Source organism: Polypterus senegalus, chromosome 6 (genome assembly GCF_016835505.1).
Source record: "Polypterus senegalus isolate Bchr_013 chromosome 6, ASM1683550v1, whole genome shotgun sequence".
Taxonomy (NCBI): domain Eukaryota; kingdom Metazoa; phylum Chordata; class Cladistia; order Polypteriformes; family Polypteridae; genus Polypterus; species Polypterus senegalus.
The window spans coordinates 155012626-155034143 of record NC_053159.1 but is presented as its reverse complement, the minus strand read 5'-3'; the positions used below and the strand labels follow the sequence as shown (position 1 = coordinate 155034143).

Genomic DNA, 21518 nt, shown 5'->3' with positions numbered 1-21518 from the left:
CAATTCAAAAGCTGCTTTCTGAGCAGCTTTTGTTTTCTCCACCCTAGCGGCCCGCTTATTCTCTTCTTTCATTGGCATCTTTTTGCGATAAAACTGATTAAGTCAGTGTTTGTGTTGCAATTACTTAGTATGTTTCCTTAATTTTTCACTTAAGCTGGCACTTAAGTCTTCAATCTGCCTCAAGAATGACTTAAGATATGAAGAGGGTAGGGGAAGTGACAGAGAAGGTGGCAGGGATGAGAACGGCGCCCATACTGATGAGCTGCACTGCACGGCCGCCCTGCTGGCCACTGCCGAGAGTTGATTCTACAATAAAATAAAAATAAAGAGAGGAATAACCCTGGAGGCCAATCATCACCTCACAAGTGGATAGTAGACGTCACGTAGTATATGTGTACCAAATTTCAGGTCAATAAGTCAAGCCTGTTTGCGAGCTACAGATGATTTAAAATCATGGGCAGGCAAACAAACAGCCACAATAGCATATTATATAAGAAGAAAGTTTACTTTACCTGTGCCAGAGTTTTCTAATCATAACATAATTATTTGGCATTTTTAAGGATCAATAATAATCAGTAATACTAACATAGAATTTCTCACTATGGATTTTTTTGATCTAAACAGCAGCAGCTCACTACTCAACCTGACTTATGTGTTACATTTCAATATATGCATAACATTTGTATGTACTTCTGAAAATAAAAAAACATTTTTTTAAATGTAAAATCAATCTCTGCAGACATTTCTTAACTTCATTACAGAAGCATCCTCTTCATCCTCTGGATTTAGCACTGAAACATTTCCATCAGTGATGACCCAACTTAACTCAAATAATATCCAAATGCATTTTCTATCCACATACAACAATCAAGTCAGTGGGATTGACCAAAGAATTGTGTGGGATGGCGGCAACAGTCAGGTAAACCATGGTAGGTTGGCCAGGCCTGACACATGTGTGGCTTTCAAAATTGAGCGGAGTGGCAGTGGCATCAGGTGTTGACCTTCATCTGCTTTGTAAGACTGTCACCAAAACACTACATTTCTTTATGGCAGTGTAGTGTGTCACCTTAACTTCACTCTGCTGCACGGAGTGAACATCAGAGATGAACTTTGATGGCCGGTGCAGATGTAATCTGACAAAATTATATTTGGATGCAGTCTATATATGAAACAAATGTTGAAGAAAAATCTGAAGGAGATATTGGGAGAGCTTAGCTATAAAGTAAACAAATGGGCTTGATGGACTGAATGGCTTTCTTCTTGTTTGTCAGATTTCTTATGTTTTTATGTTCTATGTTGTAAGGGGGTCTTTGAGAAAGCCGACTTTCAGTGCTCATCATATGTAACCCAGGAAAGGGTTTGAGAAGGCAAAGCAGAACAAAGACAAAGCTGCTAAAAGTGTTTTATTTACAATTTATTAACAATTGCAAAATAACTAAGTCAGTCAGTCATTCAGCAGCCCATCGTAACACGGTCACAGGGGTCAGCTGCAGTATAAGGCCAATTACAAAAGGAACTGAACTGGGGTCTGCTTACACCTAATTGTAAACCCCTTATGTTTCTGGCTGTGAGGGATGCCTAAGCTAATGAATTACCATCTTCACTTGCTACTCTACCTTTGTCCTTCATCTTGAAGTACAGGCCTCACTTTTAAACTCACTATGGTTTTCACACCACTACTCTTTTCTCTACAGACAAAAAATCAACTGAACTACATGCGTTTTCAATTTGATTGATGAGCCTACCACCTACCAACCCTTCCGAAAGAAAAGCTAGCCCAGCCCTTTTTATTTCACCCAATCACAGTGCGACAACCTTTTTTTACTTTCTCGTATACGAAGTATAGGTAAAGTATTGTAATCGTCCAAAGAATCAATGTCGAGATTTTAATGAATCTCGACATTTTAGACCTCCCTGACTTTCTCATATACGAAGTCTTGGGAAAGTATTGGAATGCTCCAAAAATTTAATTTCGAGATTTTGATGAATTTTGACGTTTTAGACCTCCCTGAGTCCGAAAATACCATTTTTGTAATTATGTATGTGTGTGTGTGTATGTGTATGTAAACATGATAACTTGAGTACGCTTTCACTCAGGTCAACCAAATTTTGCATACAAGTATAAGGTACAAAACATAGATTTCTATCAACTCTTGGGCTATTTCCATTAACTGGAAGTGGTACTTTCCCTTTTATTCATGCAGCTACAGAGTTTGATGTATTGAACTTTAATTTTATAATAATTGTTCAATATATTATTAATTGATTTGATTTGTTGTTTATGGTTCTTTATTGTACATGATATAAAAATATAATCATTGTCTTGCAGTTTACTCCTCAAATATCCATCCCCATATCTGAGTATACGAGAAAGTCTAGGGGAGACCTCTCACGATATTTTCTTCTCAGTGTCAGTGTTTTGCATATTACCCTGATTTACTACAGGTAGCTCTCCATGGTGCTCTCTGCCTCCCTTGCCTGATACAACTCTTCTTCACCGCCACACAGCCGGTCAAGACGTTACAATATCTTAGATGTTAATAATGCAGTCCACTTTAAAAAGACAACATGCTGTAGGTTGACTTTTAATGATTTGAATTTTGCTGTTTATTTTATTATTTTCATTCATATTTCAGCCCCTTTGAAAGTTTACTGAGGCCCCCCAATGGACTGCAGCCCAATCCCCCCAGAGAGTCAAGAACATCTGATCTACAACATTGAATTGGATTTAGGGAGCTCTAAAGTACAGTACATGTGTAGATTTACAGTTTGCCTACTAGCCTGTTGTTTGAATTTTGTGGAGCTTTACGAAATAAAATGTAGCAAGTAGGTATAAATGCACTTTTGTTTGATTGTCAAAAAGCCACAATGTTTAATGGTTGAGTGATATTTAAAAACAGTTTACAGAAAAGCAACTTCCATCCATTCATGACACCCTATAACACAACAGGGGGATTTATATAAAAATGCAGAACTAGAGGAGTAATATAGAGGACATGTGAGTATCTTTGATTATTGGTGTACTGTATGAGCAGCTTAGTCTTAGGAACCAATGATATGGTTGTGCTGCTCAGGATGATGAAGGTTTCTTGCCTCCATTACTGGAGTTGACATTGAGGTGTTCTGGTATACAGCATACGGTATATACATTTCAGCACTTGTGGATGAACCTAGACAGAAATCTGTCCTGAGTTACAAGCACTGAAGTCATAAAGAAAAAGAGCCAGAGTTAACTAAACAGTATTTCTTGAGCAGGCTCAGGTCTATAGGTGAGGGTGGAACATTTCTGTATGCGTTGTGATAGTCAGCTATGGCAGGCATGCTCTATAATGCAGTGGTGTGTTGGCACAGTAGAATGAGATCATGAGATGCCAAGTGTTTAATCAGAACGACTGCCTTTGGGCTGGGGATTGATGTTAGTTTCGTTGTTTGTTATTATGGACAATAACTTTTTATATGCTATCTGCGTCTACCTGTTAAATATGTTAAGTATAAGGTAATTGCCACCTATCAGAGATCTTTATGACTGGTACTAGATTTTATAGCACACTAAAAGCAGCATCCAGCATTGCCCATTCAGGTAATTTTAAAGCCGAACTATGTAATCTAACTTCAATAAATGGCGTTTCTAACCTTAGGTTTCAAAGCCATCTCTTGTCTGTTCCTGAAAAAGTGGGATATGTCTGTAAAATTTTACTGAGATTGGACCAAGATTGTGGAACTGTATAAAGAATGAATACACACACACACACACATTTACCATTTTATACTGTAATAAATGCTCTAGATAGACTGTGTTTTTTCTGGCACTTTATTATCTTAATTTAAAATAGATTAAGCGTATACAGCAAAACCTCACTGTCCATGGATACATTAACTGTGGAACTGCTTATCCGTGTCTACAAAAGTGTAACCCATTTTACCTGCGGTTTACTCATGCCTATTCGTAACCATGCACAGTAGAAGAGAATTCTGAGAGGCCTATCACACAGCAACAACAGGTTGTTGCTTTTAGATCTTTTTGCACTGCATGTGTGTTGTACTGAATGGATCAACATTGTCTGCCAAGAGGCATGGGTAAACCATGGAATCCCATTCGTGATAGGGACCAGGGCTTGCCATTGTTCCGCATGACTGAGATATTCCTAAGAGTGCTTACATTGATTAAGTCCTTGCCCTTCCTACACACACCACCTATCGCTAATACCGATTGGATTGTTTACTAAGGTTCTTGGATCAGCCCTCCCATGGTTAATCATGGCCTCTGGTAAATGCCTAGAAGACAATCAAACTCGACTATAGAGGAAGTAAAAGTTGTAACAAGTTTTCCGTAGGTGAACCTGTAGAAGGATCATTACTGGGCCTCGAGTGAGGAGAGCAGAGGGCTAGCGCATATACCCCCCAAGGTGGAGTTCTGCTGGAATCTAACCCCATTTTTCCCCATAGGATCAATACTTCTTCACTATCTGCAATTTCCATTTCCGTGTAACCCCTGCAGATTGACTGTATACATAGGGTTCCGTATTATCTGCGGATTCCACTCATCCGCAGAGAGGCACAGAACATTAGCCCAAATAAAACAGTGGGAACTACTGAATTTTATTTATTTTGTTTATTTATATATCTTACGGTTTTAACCCGAATGCATTCCACGTACTGTCACTCTGTGTGCTCAGGCTTCTGTAAAACTGAAGTCTCCCTTTGGAGTCTATCTATCTATCTATCTATCTATCTATCTGTAACATATTGTTTCGTTATCTATCTATCTATCTATCTATCTATCTATCTATCTATCTATCTATCATTATACAGTTCTATCTATCTATCTATCTATCATTATACAGTTCTATCTATCTATCTATCTATCTATCTATCTATCTATCTATCTATCTATCTATCTATCTATCACATAGGTAGATAGATAGATAATGAAACACTATCTTTCTATCTATCTATCTTATATATTTTTAACACTCTTTATATGTCCCTGTCCAGGGTTGGATACTGCCTTGTGCCCATTAATGCCACAGTAGACTGCAGCCCCCCAAGACCTCTAGCAGAATGAACAGAGAAAATGGAATAAATATTTACAAGGCATTTAATAAATTAAGTAAAATGGACATTTTATTGTTGTGTAACAAGTTCACAAAATGACACATTTGTGCACCGTTTAAATCCCTTTAATATTTAGTATTGTCAATTTCATGACAAGTTTACAAATAGTTATTCACAAAAATAATTTAAAATAAATCAACAAAATGACATTAAATTTTAAAATAAATCTTACTTTGAGGCATCTTAGCATTTTTTGTATCGCCCTCCCTCCCCCCAACACACACATAGACACACACACACACACACACACACACACACACACACAGACTCCCACCCACGCACTCACAACCAAGCAAGCAGTCAGTAAGTCCATTGGTTTTCCAGAAAATGACCAAAAACAACAAGTGGCTTAGCTTTATATTATCATTCAGTGTGAGCAGATAGTCCACATTATTATAGAAAGTAAATCCTTGTGGCAGTGCACTTTTTTGTTGTTTTTTTTTTGTTCTTGTATTTAATTGTATTAATTTATGTGGATTTCATTTGCAAGACAAGACTTTAATATGGCTTATACAGGGTCAGAGTGGTTTGTTTTCCCCATTTGTACATTTACTTTGTCAAAACCTGTAGATTCTAAAAGCACAAACTGCATAAAAGCACAGTCCATTTCCATTAAATATTGCTTACTGTAAAGTCTTTAATATAATTATGTCTTCAAATTATTTAACTTAAATATGACTTTTGAAATAAAAGCAGTGCTGATTTAAAAATCAGTCCGAGTGATTTAACTTGTGCAGTGTTCACTTTGTGCACACAATACTGAATTCCAGGGTGCGCACAGTTTTCAGATACCATGGAGATTGTATGTCCAGGTTGTTAAATGAATTCTCCTTCCAAGTCTTATTCATTTAAATACTGTACGTGTACATGTAAACCAAGTTTATTTACATACACTGACCCACTCCGTTATTCGGCATTCATCACAAACTACGTAACAACACCAGTGGAATTTGCAGTTGCATCTTTCGCTCCTGGTCTGCTGCAGAATATTGTGTCCTCTTCCACAACACAGACTTTCACAGTTATCCATGCCAGGACTTGTTTTGTTACAGATCCTTCCTTGTGTGCCTGCTGAATCAGACCCAGGTTCCCGCTCACAGAAATCGGGTGACTTCTCGAAGTAGATGAGCTCATTGTGGTTAGCTCGCCTCCGGTGTGGTGGATGGGCATGTTCCACTTGGCCAGTGTTGCGATTATGGGCCTTGATTAAAGTGGCGATGTGAAACCTTTCCTTGAGCATCGAACCTACAGCTCGGAATTCTGGAGTCACCTGCCAGCAGGTTTTCAGTTGACAGCTTCCTGACGTCCCATGGCATTTGCACTTCCTCTTCATATTATCCATTACTGCCTGTAAACAAGACAAAAGTAAGATATACTGCTGAATGTTTCTAATAAATTTGTAGATAATGTTGTTCTGAATAAGATGAAAGTTATCCATAATATAAAAAACAAGATTCTTTATTAAAATTCAAAAAGTTTGCATAAATGAATTTGCATAAAACGTTAACCTTTTGTATAAACCTATGAGACCTCATATTTTAGCCATCTTACTTCTTATCATCCGGGATACATCCTGAGCATTGTACCTGCTTCATTGTATCACCATCTTATCTTTTAGTAATTTTCTCTTTTTGGTTATTTGTTCTACCATATAGTATAGTTTCACCTGCCTCATACTACCATAAACTTTTATTGACCTGTACTCACAAGTTCAGCGATGTCAAGCATGGTATATACTAAACTCCTAACCTCATCTGGCAATTAGGACATGGTTTATGGTCTGGCTTCCATCTTGTGGGTCTCATATGTTTGCAACAGGGAAGAGGTATCACGGTATACAATGCATAGATGAAGACCAACCCTGCTCACCCATTCATTCATTCATTATCCAACCCGCTATATCCTAACTACAGGGTCACAGGCATCTGCTGGAGCCAATCCCAGCCAACACAGGGCGCAAGGCAGGAAACAAACCCCGGGCAGGGCGCCAGTCCACCGCAGCTGCTCACCCATCTGCTATTCATTGTTCCTTACTTAATAGGAGCACCCAACAGAAGACATACTAGATACCATTCTTCTCTGATTAGAGACCATTTTTTGTGGCAAGAATACTTCCTGCAGAAAGAAATTCTGTAAATCACTATTTATGGTTTATGATCACAAAACTGTTGGCTTTATCTGTCTGCCAAACCTACTAATTTCGGAACATTTCAGCGGATTTCATTTTCTTAATTAACTCAAGTATATTTCAGATCGTGGATGGTAATGTGGAAAGTGAATAGAGTATGGTAGATTCATAACCTGGCCAGTGGGGTTTTGTTCAGTTACTCCAGTTTCCTTCCCCACACTATAGATATGTATATTAAACAAGTGCAGTGAAGTTTCAGACTAATCAATACATGAAATGATAAAAATAACACTGTATTGTATTAGCAGTAGCCCTTTTCTTTGCTGCCTTTTGTATTCAGCAGCCTAGAAGATTAATCAGCTTCTAGCATTTATACACTCTGACTCTCATTACATTTAAAAATCTAATCAATTAGTTAGCTGCTCATAGCAAGAAGAGTAAACATTGATGTGTAACTAATACGTTAAGTAGTCTTCTTCTAAGACTCAACTTATATGCATTATTCTGCCAGAGAAACTGACCTGATGCCATTGCTTTAGCCAATTAGATGGTGAAACTGCTTGGATCTCAATGGACAGTCAGCTAGACTTTACTGAAGTGTTAAGAGTGAATTTTTTATAGTAATAGGTTACAGGAGAGAGCAGAAACATTGTCATAGAGACCGAGGTTTCAACATGGATCCAACATTAAAGGTAATATAAGAAAATGTTTTTTCAGGAAAGCGGTCAAACACATTGATCTAACGAAACATTAGGCCTTTGGAAATCGAGATTCCTAAAGAGATCAGTATATAAGTCAAAAGCAGTTCCAAAACAAGCTAGCAAGTGTTGCAGCCAAAACTTGTTATCTAGTAGCCAGGGATACAAGTCGCTGAAGGCACAGTACAAGAGAATAAGTATTCGATATCAAAACCAAAAAGTAAAAAACGAAGGAGGAGAAGAAATAGAAAAAGTATTTTATTTCACCACCAAGTACTGGATAGAGTTAGAGTGAAACCCTATATTAAAACTTTAGGTCTACAAGCAACAAAAGTCACTTGTGCAAAAATAAATACATCCTACATCTCCGCCATAACATAAAGATATAGGCATTAGTATGTATTTACCAGAGAAGTGGAGATTTTTGGCATGAGTCAGTTGGATTACGATAAGTTCAAACTTCAATGATTAAACCACATCCTGAAGCAAGACAGCATCAGCCTGGCTCAGTCCTCTTCCAACCATAGGTCATATTAATAAACCAGTGTTTCTCAACCTTTAAGTATTTGTGAGCCAAGTTTTCATAACAGTTTTAATCGCACCCCCCTAACGTTTTTTTTGAAACCCTAATAGAATTTATTCCTATATTTTTTGCTGCTGATACACCGCTACAAGTTTTATTATACCTACTTAACTTTTATCAACATTAATCTAACTCTATATTTATTTTTCTAGGATCAGAATGTAGTTTAAGTTAATTTGTTTTGGTTTCAATTGATGTATTTTTCATATTTTTGATTCTTGTTTTCTTTTTTTCATATCTTTGCACCCACTTTTTGTTACTAGGGGTGGCGCGCCCCACAGGTTGAGAACTGCCGTGTTAAACTACTTTGATTGCTAGTGACTGGGATTTAGGAAAAACGATGGATGTCTCCAGTATGTTTAGGGTCACCCTACTGACTTTTTGGGGATGATATACATTAGATAGGATGACGCAAATAATAAAAGTATATTCATGTAACAATCAAGAGTACATAAATACAATTAATTCAAAGTGCTACAGATATCACCAATAATCCAAACCAGTACCACACTGTAGAAAGTTAATCAAACAAAAATAGCAAATTATGATAATACAATTCATGGCCCAAATACTGGCGTTGTTAACAAATGTATAGAGATAAACACAATTTCAGCAAGAACCCTGAAAAACAACAAACCCTTTATTATTTAAAAGCCTGACAGACACAGAGCACTTAAAATTCTGGGGACCTTCAGTGCCAACATCTTAATAAAAAATAAAAAAAAACAAAAAAATCTACTGTCGGAGGATGCCAAGACTACCATGAGACTCATCGGCTTGAAATAATCCCTCAGTGACATCTGCTTTGTGCGCCATTTGAGATCCTTAAAGATACTGGCGTTATGTGAGCATAGCCGATGTGAGATGATGTTTAACATTGAGGCTGCGATCTCAAAGTCTCTAGCCAGCTGGTCGATTTGTCAACGTCAAACTCACGGCCAACAGTAGCAGCTGACATTCTGGCAAGAGGTTTATCTAACACCTTTATTGTCTCGCTAAGTCACATTGCTAACTTTGAACGCTTGAGCTTAGAGCCTGAAGTACTTTTAATATGCTGTGGAAGCATAATTGCAACACAAATCTTGATAGTTTAACTCTTTCAGGGCTGATGTCGACTTTTGTCAAAAGGAGGAGTTGATGATGGTAATCAACTGTAAACGGTGACAAAACCAAGTGTTATGTCTTAGTTGGACTCTCGTTGACTGAAGGAATGTTAGATTCATTGATTTGATCGCGATTTCCTGCACTGACATGAGTAGCAAGGCACAAACAACAGCAAAAATGGGACTGACGTCTAGCGAGAGATCAAAGCGAATGCGTAAAGCAAAATACTCCATTGACGACATTTTGCCTATTATCTCTGAACTGGACTATGACTTGTCGGACTTTGATTTTGATACAGATGATCGAAAACCAATATGAGGTTCCAGCTTCAGCTGATTGGTCCCCAGCTAATCGTTGTACTGACAATGTTCGCCAGGGAGGACTGCCACTTAACAATGATAAGAGATAGAAACCAGATTGTAATGCACTGTGACCGTGACCGCTGCTGCTTTCCCAGCCACGTGAAGACAGCCTGGCAGCAAGCCTGCCGCACATTCTTGACAAACTGGCAGCCACAGCAACAGCAACAGACATTTTACGTAGATTTCTGTGTAAAACCATTGCTTTTCAGAAACTGTTTTTTGTAAAAAATATTCAGCCCTCAAAGAGTTAAACAAAACAATTAAAACTTGCCACTAATGAATGGGGAGCTCTTTGCTCTACAGTAGGGTGAACAAGACCGGTGAAGCATCTAATATGATACGCAAAACCTTGTGCACATTGCTCCTCTCATTTTTTGCTCCTCTCATTTTTTGCTCCTCTCATTTTTTTCTCTATTGTGCATAGCCATGAACCTTGCAAATGTGTGAGGTTGCTAGTGGCAAAGTACAAAAGAGATCACAAAAATATTTGTAGCAAATGTTGAATATTGACTCTACATTATTTATAGGTCTTGCTTCTGATCGTGGTTTGTTTCTTAATTTCATTTTTAGTGATAGTCATTATTATTTAATTATGTAAAGGTCTTTTAAATAATCTCCATTTTCTACATTATATTTCATAGAGGGGATGCCTGTCTGGGCCAGAAGTTAGATGGCTGGACCTTTCATAGTAAGCTGCATGCAAAACCAATAAAATACGTTAAATGCAAGATATTGTCCTCCTAAAAGGAAAAGAGTAAGTGATATTTCTTGTTCAAAGAAGAACATTTCTAAAGAAGAGCTTGACCTCATCCCTTGATTTTCATGGCAGAATGCTTTATATTAATTTTCTATTTATGTTAAGTTTCTCATACAAACAAAATCAGTTGTATAAGTAAATCTCAGAAAGAAATCTTCTTGTGTTTATCTCATTTTCAAGGTGCTGTTTCCTGAAATTAACTGTTAAACTTATGCTATGTTTCATTAGTCTTATTTGCACATTCCTCCTTTGAAAAATTAAGTACATGAATTATTCTATGCCATGAAGTCAAAAAATATGAATTATCAATTTTGCTTGTTTATTTTTGTTTCTGACATGCTTCAACAAATTCTCAAAATTTCCTACATGTCTTGAAAACTGCAGCTCTGTGTACATTACTGCTATCTGTCAGCACCTACAATAAACACTCCAGATCTTGTTTCCAGTGGGAAAGAGGGCCTCCCAAACTACTGACAGATCACAGTTTATCCACCCTTATTAAGTGGGGAAGTACCCTTTAAATACATGAGGCAGCAGCCTTAAAGTGCTCCTTTACAGTGATCACGACCTTGACGGCTACGGTTTTCACACAGATGCTGACTTTCAGGGCGATCGAAATGTGCTGCAAGCCAGATGCTCAGATTTAAGACTGCCAAAAGCACATAATGCAACTGCAGTTTTGTTAACATAAAAGAAGTATTCCTACTCTTGTTATATACATAAATATCAACATGTTCAAGAAAAGAACTAATAAAGATGTTTCGAGCTGAACAGTGTTAATATTTTCATGGTTAAAAATAACCAGGTTTAGGAGTGCAGGAACGTTACAGTAAAACGGTGAGGTACTCTGATCTTTAAGTTCATTCTCAGAAGTAAAAATTAAATGATTGGAAAAACTTCCAACTTGCTTGTCCGTGGTGTTTTATTTTTCTATGCTTCAATCCTCTGTTGAACACCAAACAGCACATCCACTTCCATTCTATCCATCCACTTCTGAAATTGTTTCACATATCAATGAGAAGTCAAGCAACTGAAGCCCCTTCTTCGGACAGGTTGTAATCAATCGAGACAACTGAAGCCCCTTCTTCGGACAGGTTGTAATCAATCGAGGCAACTGAAGCCCCTTCTTCGGACAGGTTGTAATCAATCGAGGCAACGGAAGCCCCTTCTTTGGACAGGTTGTACTCAATCGAGACAACTGAAGCCCCTTCTTCAGACAGGTTGTAATCAATCGAAGCAACTGAAGCCCCTTCTTCGGACAGGTTGTACTCAATCGAGGCAACGGAAGCCCCTTCTTCGGACAGGTTGTACTCAATCGAGGCAACTGAAGCTCCTTCTTCGGACTGGTTGTAATCAATCGAGACAACTGAAGCCCCTTCTTCAGACTGGTTGTAATCAATCGAGGCAACGGAAGCCCCTTCTTTGGACAGGTTGTACTCAATCGAGGCAACTGAAGCCCCTTCTTTGGACAGGTTGTAATCAGGTATGGTTGAATTAAAGGAGCCTCGGTTGCCTCGAAACCTTGCATATGGTAATCAGTTCATTTATCCAATAAAAGGTGTCATTTTGCTTGACTTCTCATTGCATCCATAATGGCTAACACAGTACAACAGTCTACTACTACAGACATACTAATGAAAAATATAAAAACTTTAATGATTTTTCTTTTACTTCCTCATATGTATGTTTTCATTGTCTTTTATGTACCTTTCAAATGTCTTTTTTTTGTTCTTTAGAGCTGTTTTCAGTTCATAATTTTAAGTTTCTTGAAGTTTATTTATTTTCTTTTCGGGTATTTGTCCATTTTCAAAGCTGTTTAATCTATTAAGGTCAAGGTAAAGAAGAAGTCTACACCTACACCAGATGGACTAAGACTAAGATACTTTTTTTTATTAAAGAGTATGATCTAACGCCTTTTGACAAAAAGGTTGCATGGTTTAAACCAGGGGTCTCCAACCTTTTTTCCCCTGAGAGGGAAAATGAAAATGGCCGAGAGCTATTCATGTTTTCGAACGTGAATTCAAATTTGTTTGATATTTAAAATAAAGTGTTACTTAGGTCTTAATGAATTTGAGTCCGGATATTCTCTTACGTGTATGCCACATTGAAAAGATGGATTGCAATTCAGATTGTGATCATGATTTTGTGTTAAAAGGATCACGATATGATTTTTTGGAAAGATCACCCACCCCTAATTTGACTAATCAAGTTTTCAAATTTATGTAGGATTCATTAACCCTTTGGCGAGCTACTTGGAAAAGGGTTGTGAGCTACCGGTAGCTTGCGAGCAACATGTTGGAGACCCCTGGTTTAAACAGATATTTCTTTTATATGTCATAAAACATTTGTGATCTGTATCGATCCGTCCATTTTCATACCCTTCTAATACTCTTCTGGTTCTTGAGAAAGCAGAGCCTATCATGGCAGCATCATGTGTAGAACCAGAATAAACTCTGAATGGGGCAACAGTTTATAACAGGCCACAATCAGTCTTATCAGGCCAATTAAGAGTTGGCAGTTAATCTAATTTAAATGTCTTTAGGGAAAAAAAATCAGACAACTCAGATGGAAAATGCATACAGACAGCAAATAAATGTACACAATCCATAATAATAATGATTATAGTATATTTTATTTCAAGGTACCTTTCCAAACACCCAAGGATACCGTACACATAATTAAATCATAAAACCAACAGAAACATGCATGTCCACATACACATACGAGGTGTGGCAGAAAAGTAATTAGAGAGAGTTTTTATTTACCAAAGTTTTTATTTTTTTCAAACATCAATGTTATCCCCTTCAAAGTAGTTCCCTTGGGCAGCTACACACCGATGGAGACGTTGTTCCCACTGTTGGTAGCAGCGCTGGAAGTCTTCAACCGTTATGGTCTTCAGCATGTCCGTTACACTCTATTGGATGTTTTCTAAAGTCCCGAAATGACGTCCTTTGAGGACATTTTTCAGTTTAGGAAAAAGGAAAAAGTCACACGGACTGAGGTCAGGTGACTAAGGGGGCTGGGGAACTACAGGAATGCCTTTTGAGGTCAAAAATTCTGTTATAGAGAGGGCAGTTTTTCGGCACCATTTTGGCACAGACCTTTCGCATGTGCAAATGTTCAGTCAAAATTTGATGAACGGTAAATCTGTTCAAATTTAATTGTTCACTCAACATTCTTAATGTTAAACGACGGTCTGATCTCACAAGAGTGTTCACACGGTCGATGTTTTCATTGGTTTTCGAAGTTGAAGTCCTCCCTGAACGGTGTTCATCTTCAACGTGTTTTCTGCCTTCCAAAAATGATTTGTGCCAGCGAAAAACTTGAGCTCAGGATAAAGAATGTTCCCCATAGCCCTGTTTTAACTTTTCAAACGTCACACTTGCCGTTTAATGGCACAACGTTGCTCCAAATTCCGCTGTTCCATTTTGCGTGACGCACAACCAAAAACAAAACTTCAGTAATAGCAGTCACAAAAATCACGTAGTTAACAGAAGGAGTTGAAACTCGCACTGAGCTATGGGAGGGTACTGATACACGTGCTCTATCAAGGACAACAGTGCAGCGTTGCCAGATCGCTTGCAGTGTTGCCAGTCTCATTACTTTTGTGCCACACCTCGTATACCTACTGTATATCTATGGAACTGAAAATATAGCAATAAGAGTACAGCCTAAGGTCATGTAGTGTAAGCTAATCTAAATAGATAAGTCTTAAGACGAGATCTGAAAATAGGTAGGGAATCTGTGTCCCGAGAGAGTTCTGAAGACGAGGAGCACTACGAAGAAATATCCTGGAACCCATCATGATCAGGTGTGCAGGGGGGGTGATGAGAAGACCAGAAGTAGAGGACCAAAGGTATATAAACATGTACGAGGTCAGAGAGGTATAATGGAGCAAGGCTGTGAAGTGAATTTTAAAATCAAATTTTACAGGAAGCCAATGAAGCTGTTTAAGAAATGGGGTAATGTGTCTGAGGTCTGAGTTATAATATGGGCAGCTGAATTCTGAACAAGCTGGAGTTTATGGAGAAGCTTATGTGGGAGACCAAAGAGAACAGAATTACAATAATCAATGTGGGGGGTAAACAATGCATGAGTAAGGATGGTGGTACTTTTAGTGTAAGGGAGGGTCACAGGCATGCAAGGCTACACTGATGAAAAAAAGATGACCGTGTAACATTATAGACATGAGATTCAAAAGACAGAGTACTATCAAAGATAACCCCCAAACTCTTAACCTGAGGGGATAGATAGATAGATAGATAGATAGATAGATAGATAGATAGATAGATCCCAGAAGCAGTGAAGTACAAGCAATAAGCGCTGCTCAACAATTGTCACCTTTATATAAATTCATTCAATTTTCCAAATAAAGCATGTATTAAATTTCTCACATTTCCTAATAAAATGCCTTGTATCCCCAAATTCACTGAAATTTAGTGAACATTCACAGCAGTGTATTTTGGGATGGCAGTATGGAAACACATATTAAATGGTGTTATGAGGCCAGGAAAGAAATTTGTGTTGATATCCATCACTGCTAGTACAAGCAGCCAAGAACGTATAGCAGCATCTTGATGCACATGAACTATGACAGGGTTGACAGATACTTATAGATTACTAGCTGTGTAAGCCTGTGCTGTAATTAGTGCAGGCTCCTAGAAATCATGGAATCTAACACTTCAATCAATCAATCGCATCGGTTGTGCATTAGCAGCTAAACTGGTTTGTCTTTTGCTAGTGGTTTCACTTTGGCAACAGAGTCAATTTCTGTGAGCTTAATGCTGTAGCCTCGCACTTCCGGGCCGGATAAACAGACCACACACTTCCATGCGTAGACGTTTTTGTATAAGAGAAACTGAAGCCCAGTCCAGTCTCATTTACTTTTCTTCTCTTTGATGAAATTACTAAGCTTTTTTAGCCTGCTTTGATCATGATTACAAAATGCCCTACATATGGTTGCCTGAACCATCAGAACTCATCCTTGTCTGTTGTTGGTGAAGTTGTAAGGAGAATTATTAAACCATCCATTTATAAGTAGATAGATAGATAGATAGATAGATAGATAGATAGATAGATAGATAGATAGATAGATAGATAGATAGAAAATAAGAACCCAACAGAATTTCAGGTTTGAAAAGCTTGTAGTGACCAGTTAGCCAGTGTTTTTAGTGACATCTGTAATATGTGGTCCCCACCCACTTCAGAAAGACAACGATCACCCCTCAGGCAAAGAAACCAATACTTGAGTGCTCAATGATTACAGCAGAACTCACTCCCACTGTGATGAAATCCTTGGAGAGGCTTGAACTGCTAACAGATTAAATGGGATATTCCAGATACTTCAGCTTACCTTCAGAGCATGCCATATTCCTTGTACTTCATGTAATTCTGACATGTCTGAATATTAAAAAAAGTGCTATGTCAAAACAGCTCAGCATTTAACAAATGCTGGCCACAAATCACCTCAGCTAGGCATTTAGTGCCACCCTTTGCACTGGGATTCTGGGCAGATCATTAACAATGGCACACATTTGAGTAGTAAGGGCTGAGCCCACCGCTGTACCACTACACTCCAGTGACTGCATGACTAGACACAGCTCCAACTCTCATCATTAGACTTACTGTTGACCTCACTCTGTAGACAAAACACTACATCCGACTTTGAGCAAAACTTTATTTCTTTGGTTGTTTTTGAAAAATAATAAATAAAAATGACTAAAACAGTTATTTTCATCTTGCACTGTACATTGTTGTCATGTGCAGTGTAAAGCATTTTTTACTAAGCAATAAATGATACTTATCTTTTATCTGTTAATTATGTAAGTTGTCAGTTATATGAAATTGACATTTTCTCCTTTTTCATATGTCCCTTCTTAAGGATTACAAGAATCTAAGAAACGTTTTGACACGAAGAGGCAATTTAGCTTAATACACAGTAGCTCACCAGTCTCTACTCCCTTAACTTTTTCAAAACTATTGTCAAGATTTGAAGGACCCCGAGGGCCTACTAACTAATACATTACGTGACAACTTATTCCACGTATCAATGATACTCTACGTGATGAAATCTTCTCTAACATTTGTGCAAAATGAGTCTCTTAATAATCCTGCTCTATTTTCTAGCTAAAAAGCTCACTTTAAGGTAATGGGTGGCATCCACCCTACTAACTCTATTGATAATTGAAAACACTTAGTCAGGTCACCTCCTAATCTCCATTATTTCAAGTGAAATGATTCAACTGTTGCGGTGGGCTGGCGCCCTGCCCAGGGTTTGTTTCCTGCCTTATGCCCTGTGTTAGCTGGGATTGGCTCCAGCAGACCCCCGTGACCCTGTAGTTGGAAGATGGATGGATGGATGATTCGACTGTTCCATTGACTAGTGTTTGAGAGTTGACAGAAGGTCTTTACCCAGCCTCACAAGTGTATGTTCTTATGACAGTGATCTCTAATGGTGATATGCTGGTCTGTTCCTTTCCAGGGTTCTGAGAGTTGGAGCATATCCTGCCAGGACAGCTGCACATACAGGTTAATCAGAGTCACCATAGCACACATGTCAGATCTAGCAGACTCTGTGAGTGCCTGCAGAAATCAACATGGCCAAACTTCACACCCAGAGTGACCAAGACAATAACCAGGCAGCTGTAACTACTGCAATACCTGCTGCCATCATTTACAATCATTTATTCTTCTGTTTTCTTAAAAAAACATGGGGTCTACAAAGTTTTGGTTTATGTGATGTTGATGGATTTGAAAAGAAAGTGTAATTTGGTTGATTAGGAGATCTTTCTTAAGTAGCCTATACAATGTGTGACATCTGCTCCATAAAATGTTTTGGTATAACTCCAAGGCCAATAGTCTCACTAGTCTAAGCACGTTAGGTACTGTACATCTAATATCCTTACATTTCTTAATTTCACTTTAATGTGTCAACAACCTAAGAAACTGTAAAGGCGCTTCTTAAGGAGTGGCTTGTATTGCTTATTGGTGAGGAATTTTTCAGTCTGAGCCATGAGGAGAAGTCAGAAACATTATGTGTCTATGCTGACGGTTTGGAAGCTAGTGCCGGGAAGTATGAGAAATGTAGACGTTGGTAGAAAGAGCAGTTAAATGTTCAACAAGAAGTGAATGGTGGGTGAAAACAAATTAAAAAAAATCTTGTTGAAAATAATAACAGAAGGTGATTGAACAAAAGAATTCTGGGGGCACAAGGGGGTGTTCTGGTAAGAACACTGATCTAGCAAAGGCAATTGAAGAAAAGAGGAGGTGTTTGAAGGTGAGGAAAAACACTCAGGCATATGGAGTCTGGTTGAGTAAAAGCCAGCAAAGTATGGTTTTGTTTTGTGTTTGAGAAAGTCATAATGGATGACATATCTGACAAAATCAGTAAAGGTATCAACAGAAGTGAAGTGAAACACATTTAAACTGGTGAGGAAGGCAGGCTCTATTGTAGACACGGAGCTGGACAGTTTGACATCTGTGGCAGAGCGACGGGCGCTGAGGAGGCTCCTGTCAATCATGGAGAATCCACTGCATCTACTGAACAGGATCATCTCCAGACAGAGGAGAAGCTTCAGCGACAGACTGCTGTCATGGTCCTGCTCCACTGACAGACTGAGGAGATCGTTCATCCCCCACACTATGCAACTCTTCAGTTCCAGCCGGGGGAAGAAACGTTAATATTATACAAAGTTATTGTCTGTCTGTTATACCTTCATTGTTATCACTCTTTAATTTGATATTGTTCTTTATCAGTATGCTGCAGCTGGAGTATGTGAATTTCCTTTTGGGATTAATAAAGTATCTATCTCTCTGTCTGTCTGTCTATCTATCTATCTATCTATCTATACACATTTATAGAATGTGATTATGAGGTAGTCATTGATGACAGTGGTGGGAATGAACTGTTTGGACTAAATGAAAAGACACTTGCACCTTCAATGTAGTCAAAGAAATACTTGTGTTCCAGACGCAACAGGTAAACACAGCTGAGTGATCATGATGTTTGAATTTGAGGATCTAAAGGGAGTGGACCAGGAATCTTCTGTTGCTGTAGTTTCATATTTGATAAACTGAAAAAGAAAGTTCTTCATCTTATAGCAGAGAAGCATTATGGAACACTGGGAGCTGTTTGATTACAGTTTAGTTAATTGAACCCCATGCACTCGATCGCTGTGTTGTTTAAGTTCCCAGATGCCCGCTAGCGGTTAAAGCGGTTAGGGAACACTATGTTTATAAGAAAGTTTTTAGAGACTGTGGCATGACGCCACAGCACAGTGCAGAGGCTCTGTGACTTAATGGTCATTTTAAAGGGGCCTATCTTTTATAATATAAACAGTGCCTTAATTATCCTTAATTATGTGATACTTTGAGAGCGCTTATGCTATTTATAAGTATGTGAAAAGAATTATAATGCTGAAATTAGAAACAACCGTACAGTCATCCGGATAATCTATTCCAGGGTAACTGCTTTGGAAATGTACTGTATCTTAGAGTGAGCCTTAAATTTCATTGAATTTTGCTGAGCATTGCCCTGCCTCCCTTATCTGTTTTAAAATAGTAGAGCATAAAATGCAGAAGAAGAAAGCATATGAAATTTATGTATGTTGTTACTTAAATGAATCACCAGTTTGTTATTTGGACCAGTTCACCGTTTATGTGTTTGCACCTTACGTTTGTCACTCTTTGCTTTTGTACTTTACTGTACATCCAAGTCAGGCAAGGAGATGGACCTGAAATCCTCAGGTCAGAGGTTAATATCCCACACTGGCTCACATTCTGACCCTAAGCAAACCATTTAACCTGCCTGCCCTCCAATTAGCAAGCATATGCACGTCTGTAAATCGGGAGCCACCGTTTTCTGTCTTTTGTTTTGATATTTGATTGTGTCATATTTCAGATGCGCCATATAAAATAAACATTGCTTGATAAGATACTGATAGTTTCATATTACCTAAGCTGTCACTTATACATTATGCGCCTCAGCATGCAATAAACACTTCAGATCTTCGGATACTGCATTGCCCACACTGGGTGTCTTGCTTTGGAGATTTATTATATTTAACAACAAGGAGACTGTCGTTAACAAGCTGCATGCTGGTATTCGTGAACAGTCAGAGTAGATTACACAAGTTGTGAGCGGAAAATTAAAAAAATATATATATAATTTTCTCTAAACTAAAAAAAAAAAATTAAACCTTCAGATCTGATACATACTGGACATAGTGCACAACTTTACAAATAGCGAGCAAAATAGTTTTCAATGGGAAATGCAGAGAATTAATTGCCGAAAAAGTGGTGAAAAACTTGACCATTATCTGAGTAAAACATTTATTTTCTGTTTCTGTGCTACTACAAATGTATTTTTCAGTGTTTTGTAGAGTAGCTTCATGCTTAGGTTTTTAACACTAGCCTCCTGCTTTCACTTAAAGTATTTTAAATTCTAAGGTACCACAGAATGCCTTTAAAATAATTAATTAATTCATCATTAACACAGTTGAACAGATCACATCAGCTATGCTCACTGAAAGCATGACAACCCATGACAAAGTATGCTAAAGTGACTTTCATTATTCTCTATTCTTAGTTTAGTAATCTGCAGTTCACATTCTACAAGCATACAGTTTCTGTATGTTGCCACGCATGCGCACCAGAGGGTCTCCTTCCAGGCTCACTTAAGGTATGTGGTACCACCCTGGGATGGGTGCTGTCTCCTTTTTCCCTTACAGCCTTGAGACCCACCCCTTGAGGGCATAAAGGAAAGGAAGCCCCGCCCCTCCTGGTTCTCATGATATAGAAGAGAGACACACCCAGAAGGTGGTGCTTCATTTTGGATCTTACCACAACAGCGATTGCTAAAAGAGAGAGCGAAGGAGAGAAAGTGTGACTCAGAGTGAGCACTTATTCACGGAAATTGCCCCTCATTAAAAGCGCCTACAAGTGTGTGTTTTTCGTTACAGTTTTATTTTTTATTGTTGGAAGTAAATAAGGCATCTCAGGCATTTGGCTTTGTCCCTTATATATATGTTTAAAAAAACTAGAATTGAAAAAAAAAATTGTTTTCATAATTTACGTACTGAAACTTTAGTCTCCTTCAAAGTACTCCCCATGTGAATGAATGCGCTTGTCCCTACGGTTTTCCCACTAATGGAAATATTTTTGGAATTGCTGAAAAGGAACGTTGTCCAGTGTCTGCAGCAATTTTTCTTTGACTTCCTCCACGGTACAAAAACGTTTTCCTTTGAGTTCTTCGTTTTTCATATGCAGGAACAAGAAAAAGTTGCACGGTGCAAGATCAGGCGAGTAGGAAAGATGGCAAGAACTTCAAGACACACAAATCAATTCAAAAATTTCTTCAATAGTCTGACGACAATCTTCATAAATTGCATTGTGACCTTTTTGAAGATTTTCATTATTCCTAATTGTGGAAAGTCAGCCAGATGTCGGTTGGTCTTCAAGTGACTTTTCATTTGAAATGCGAAACCCACTTGTAGGCCTGTGTTTTACTTAAAGCTTCCTCTTTAAAAGCAGTTTAAAGCATCATTACAGTTTCAGCAGCTGTTTTCCCCAAGAGAAAACAAAATTTAACGCAGACACACTGTTCTTTATGATCACCCATCACAAAAATCACAGGATAAGCACCAAGGAAAACCAACATGGAATGGCATATGAACAATACAGAGCAACACCACTTGGCAGACTGGCACAGAATACTGTAAGTATGCTACACCTAGTGGCAAAATTCACAGCAAAGTCTAAATTGTGCGTCAGG

The 21518-nt window shown here is 38.2% G+C and overlaps 1 protein-coding gene across 1 annotated transcript in view; it reads right to left on the bottom strand.

The window, feature by feature from the left end:
- Positions 1-5106: 5106 nt before the first annotated feature.
- Positions 5107-21518, bottom strand: part of wnt10a (wingless-type MMTV integration site family, member 10a) — a 42269-nt gene continuing 25857 nt past the window's right edge. Inside the window, exon 4 of the mRNA XM_039757401.1 lies at positions 5107-6463. Coding sequence (XP_039613335.1) covers positions 5996-6463 — 468 coding nt within the window. The 3' untranslated portion in view covers positions 5107-5995. The remainder of the gene's footprint in view (positions 6464-21518) is intronic.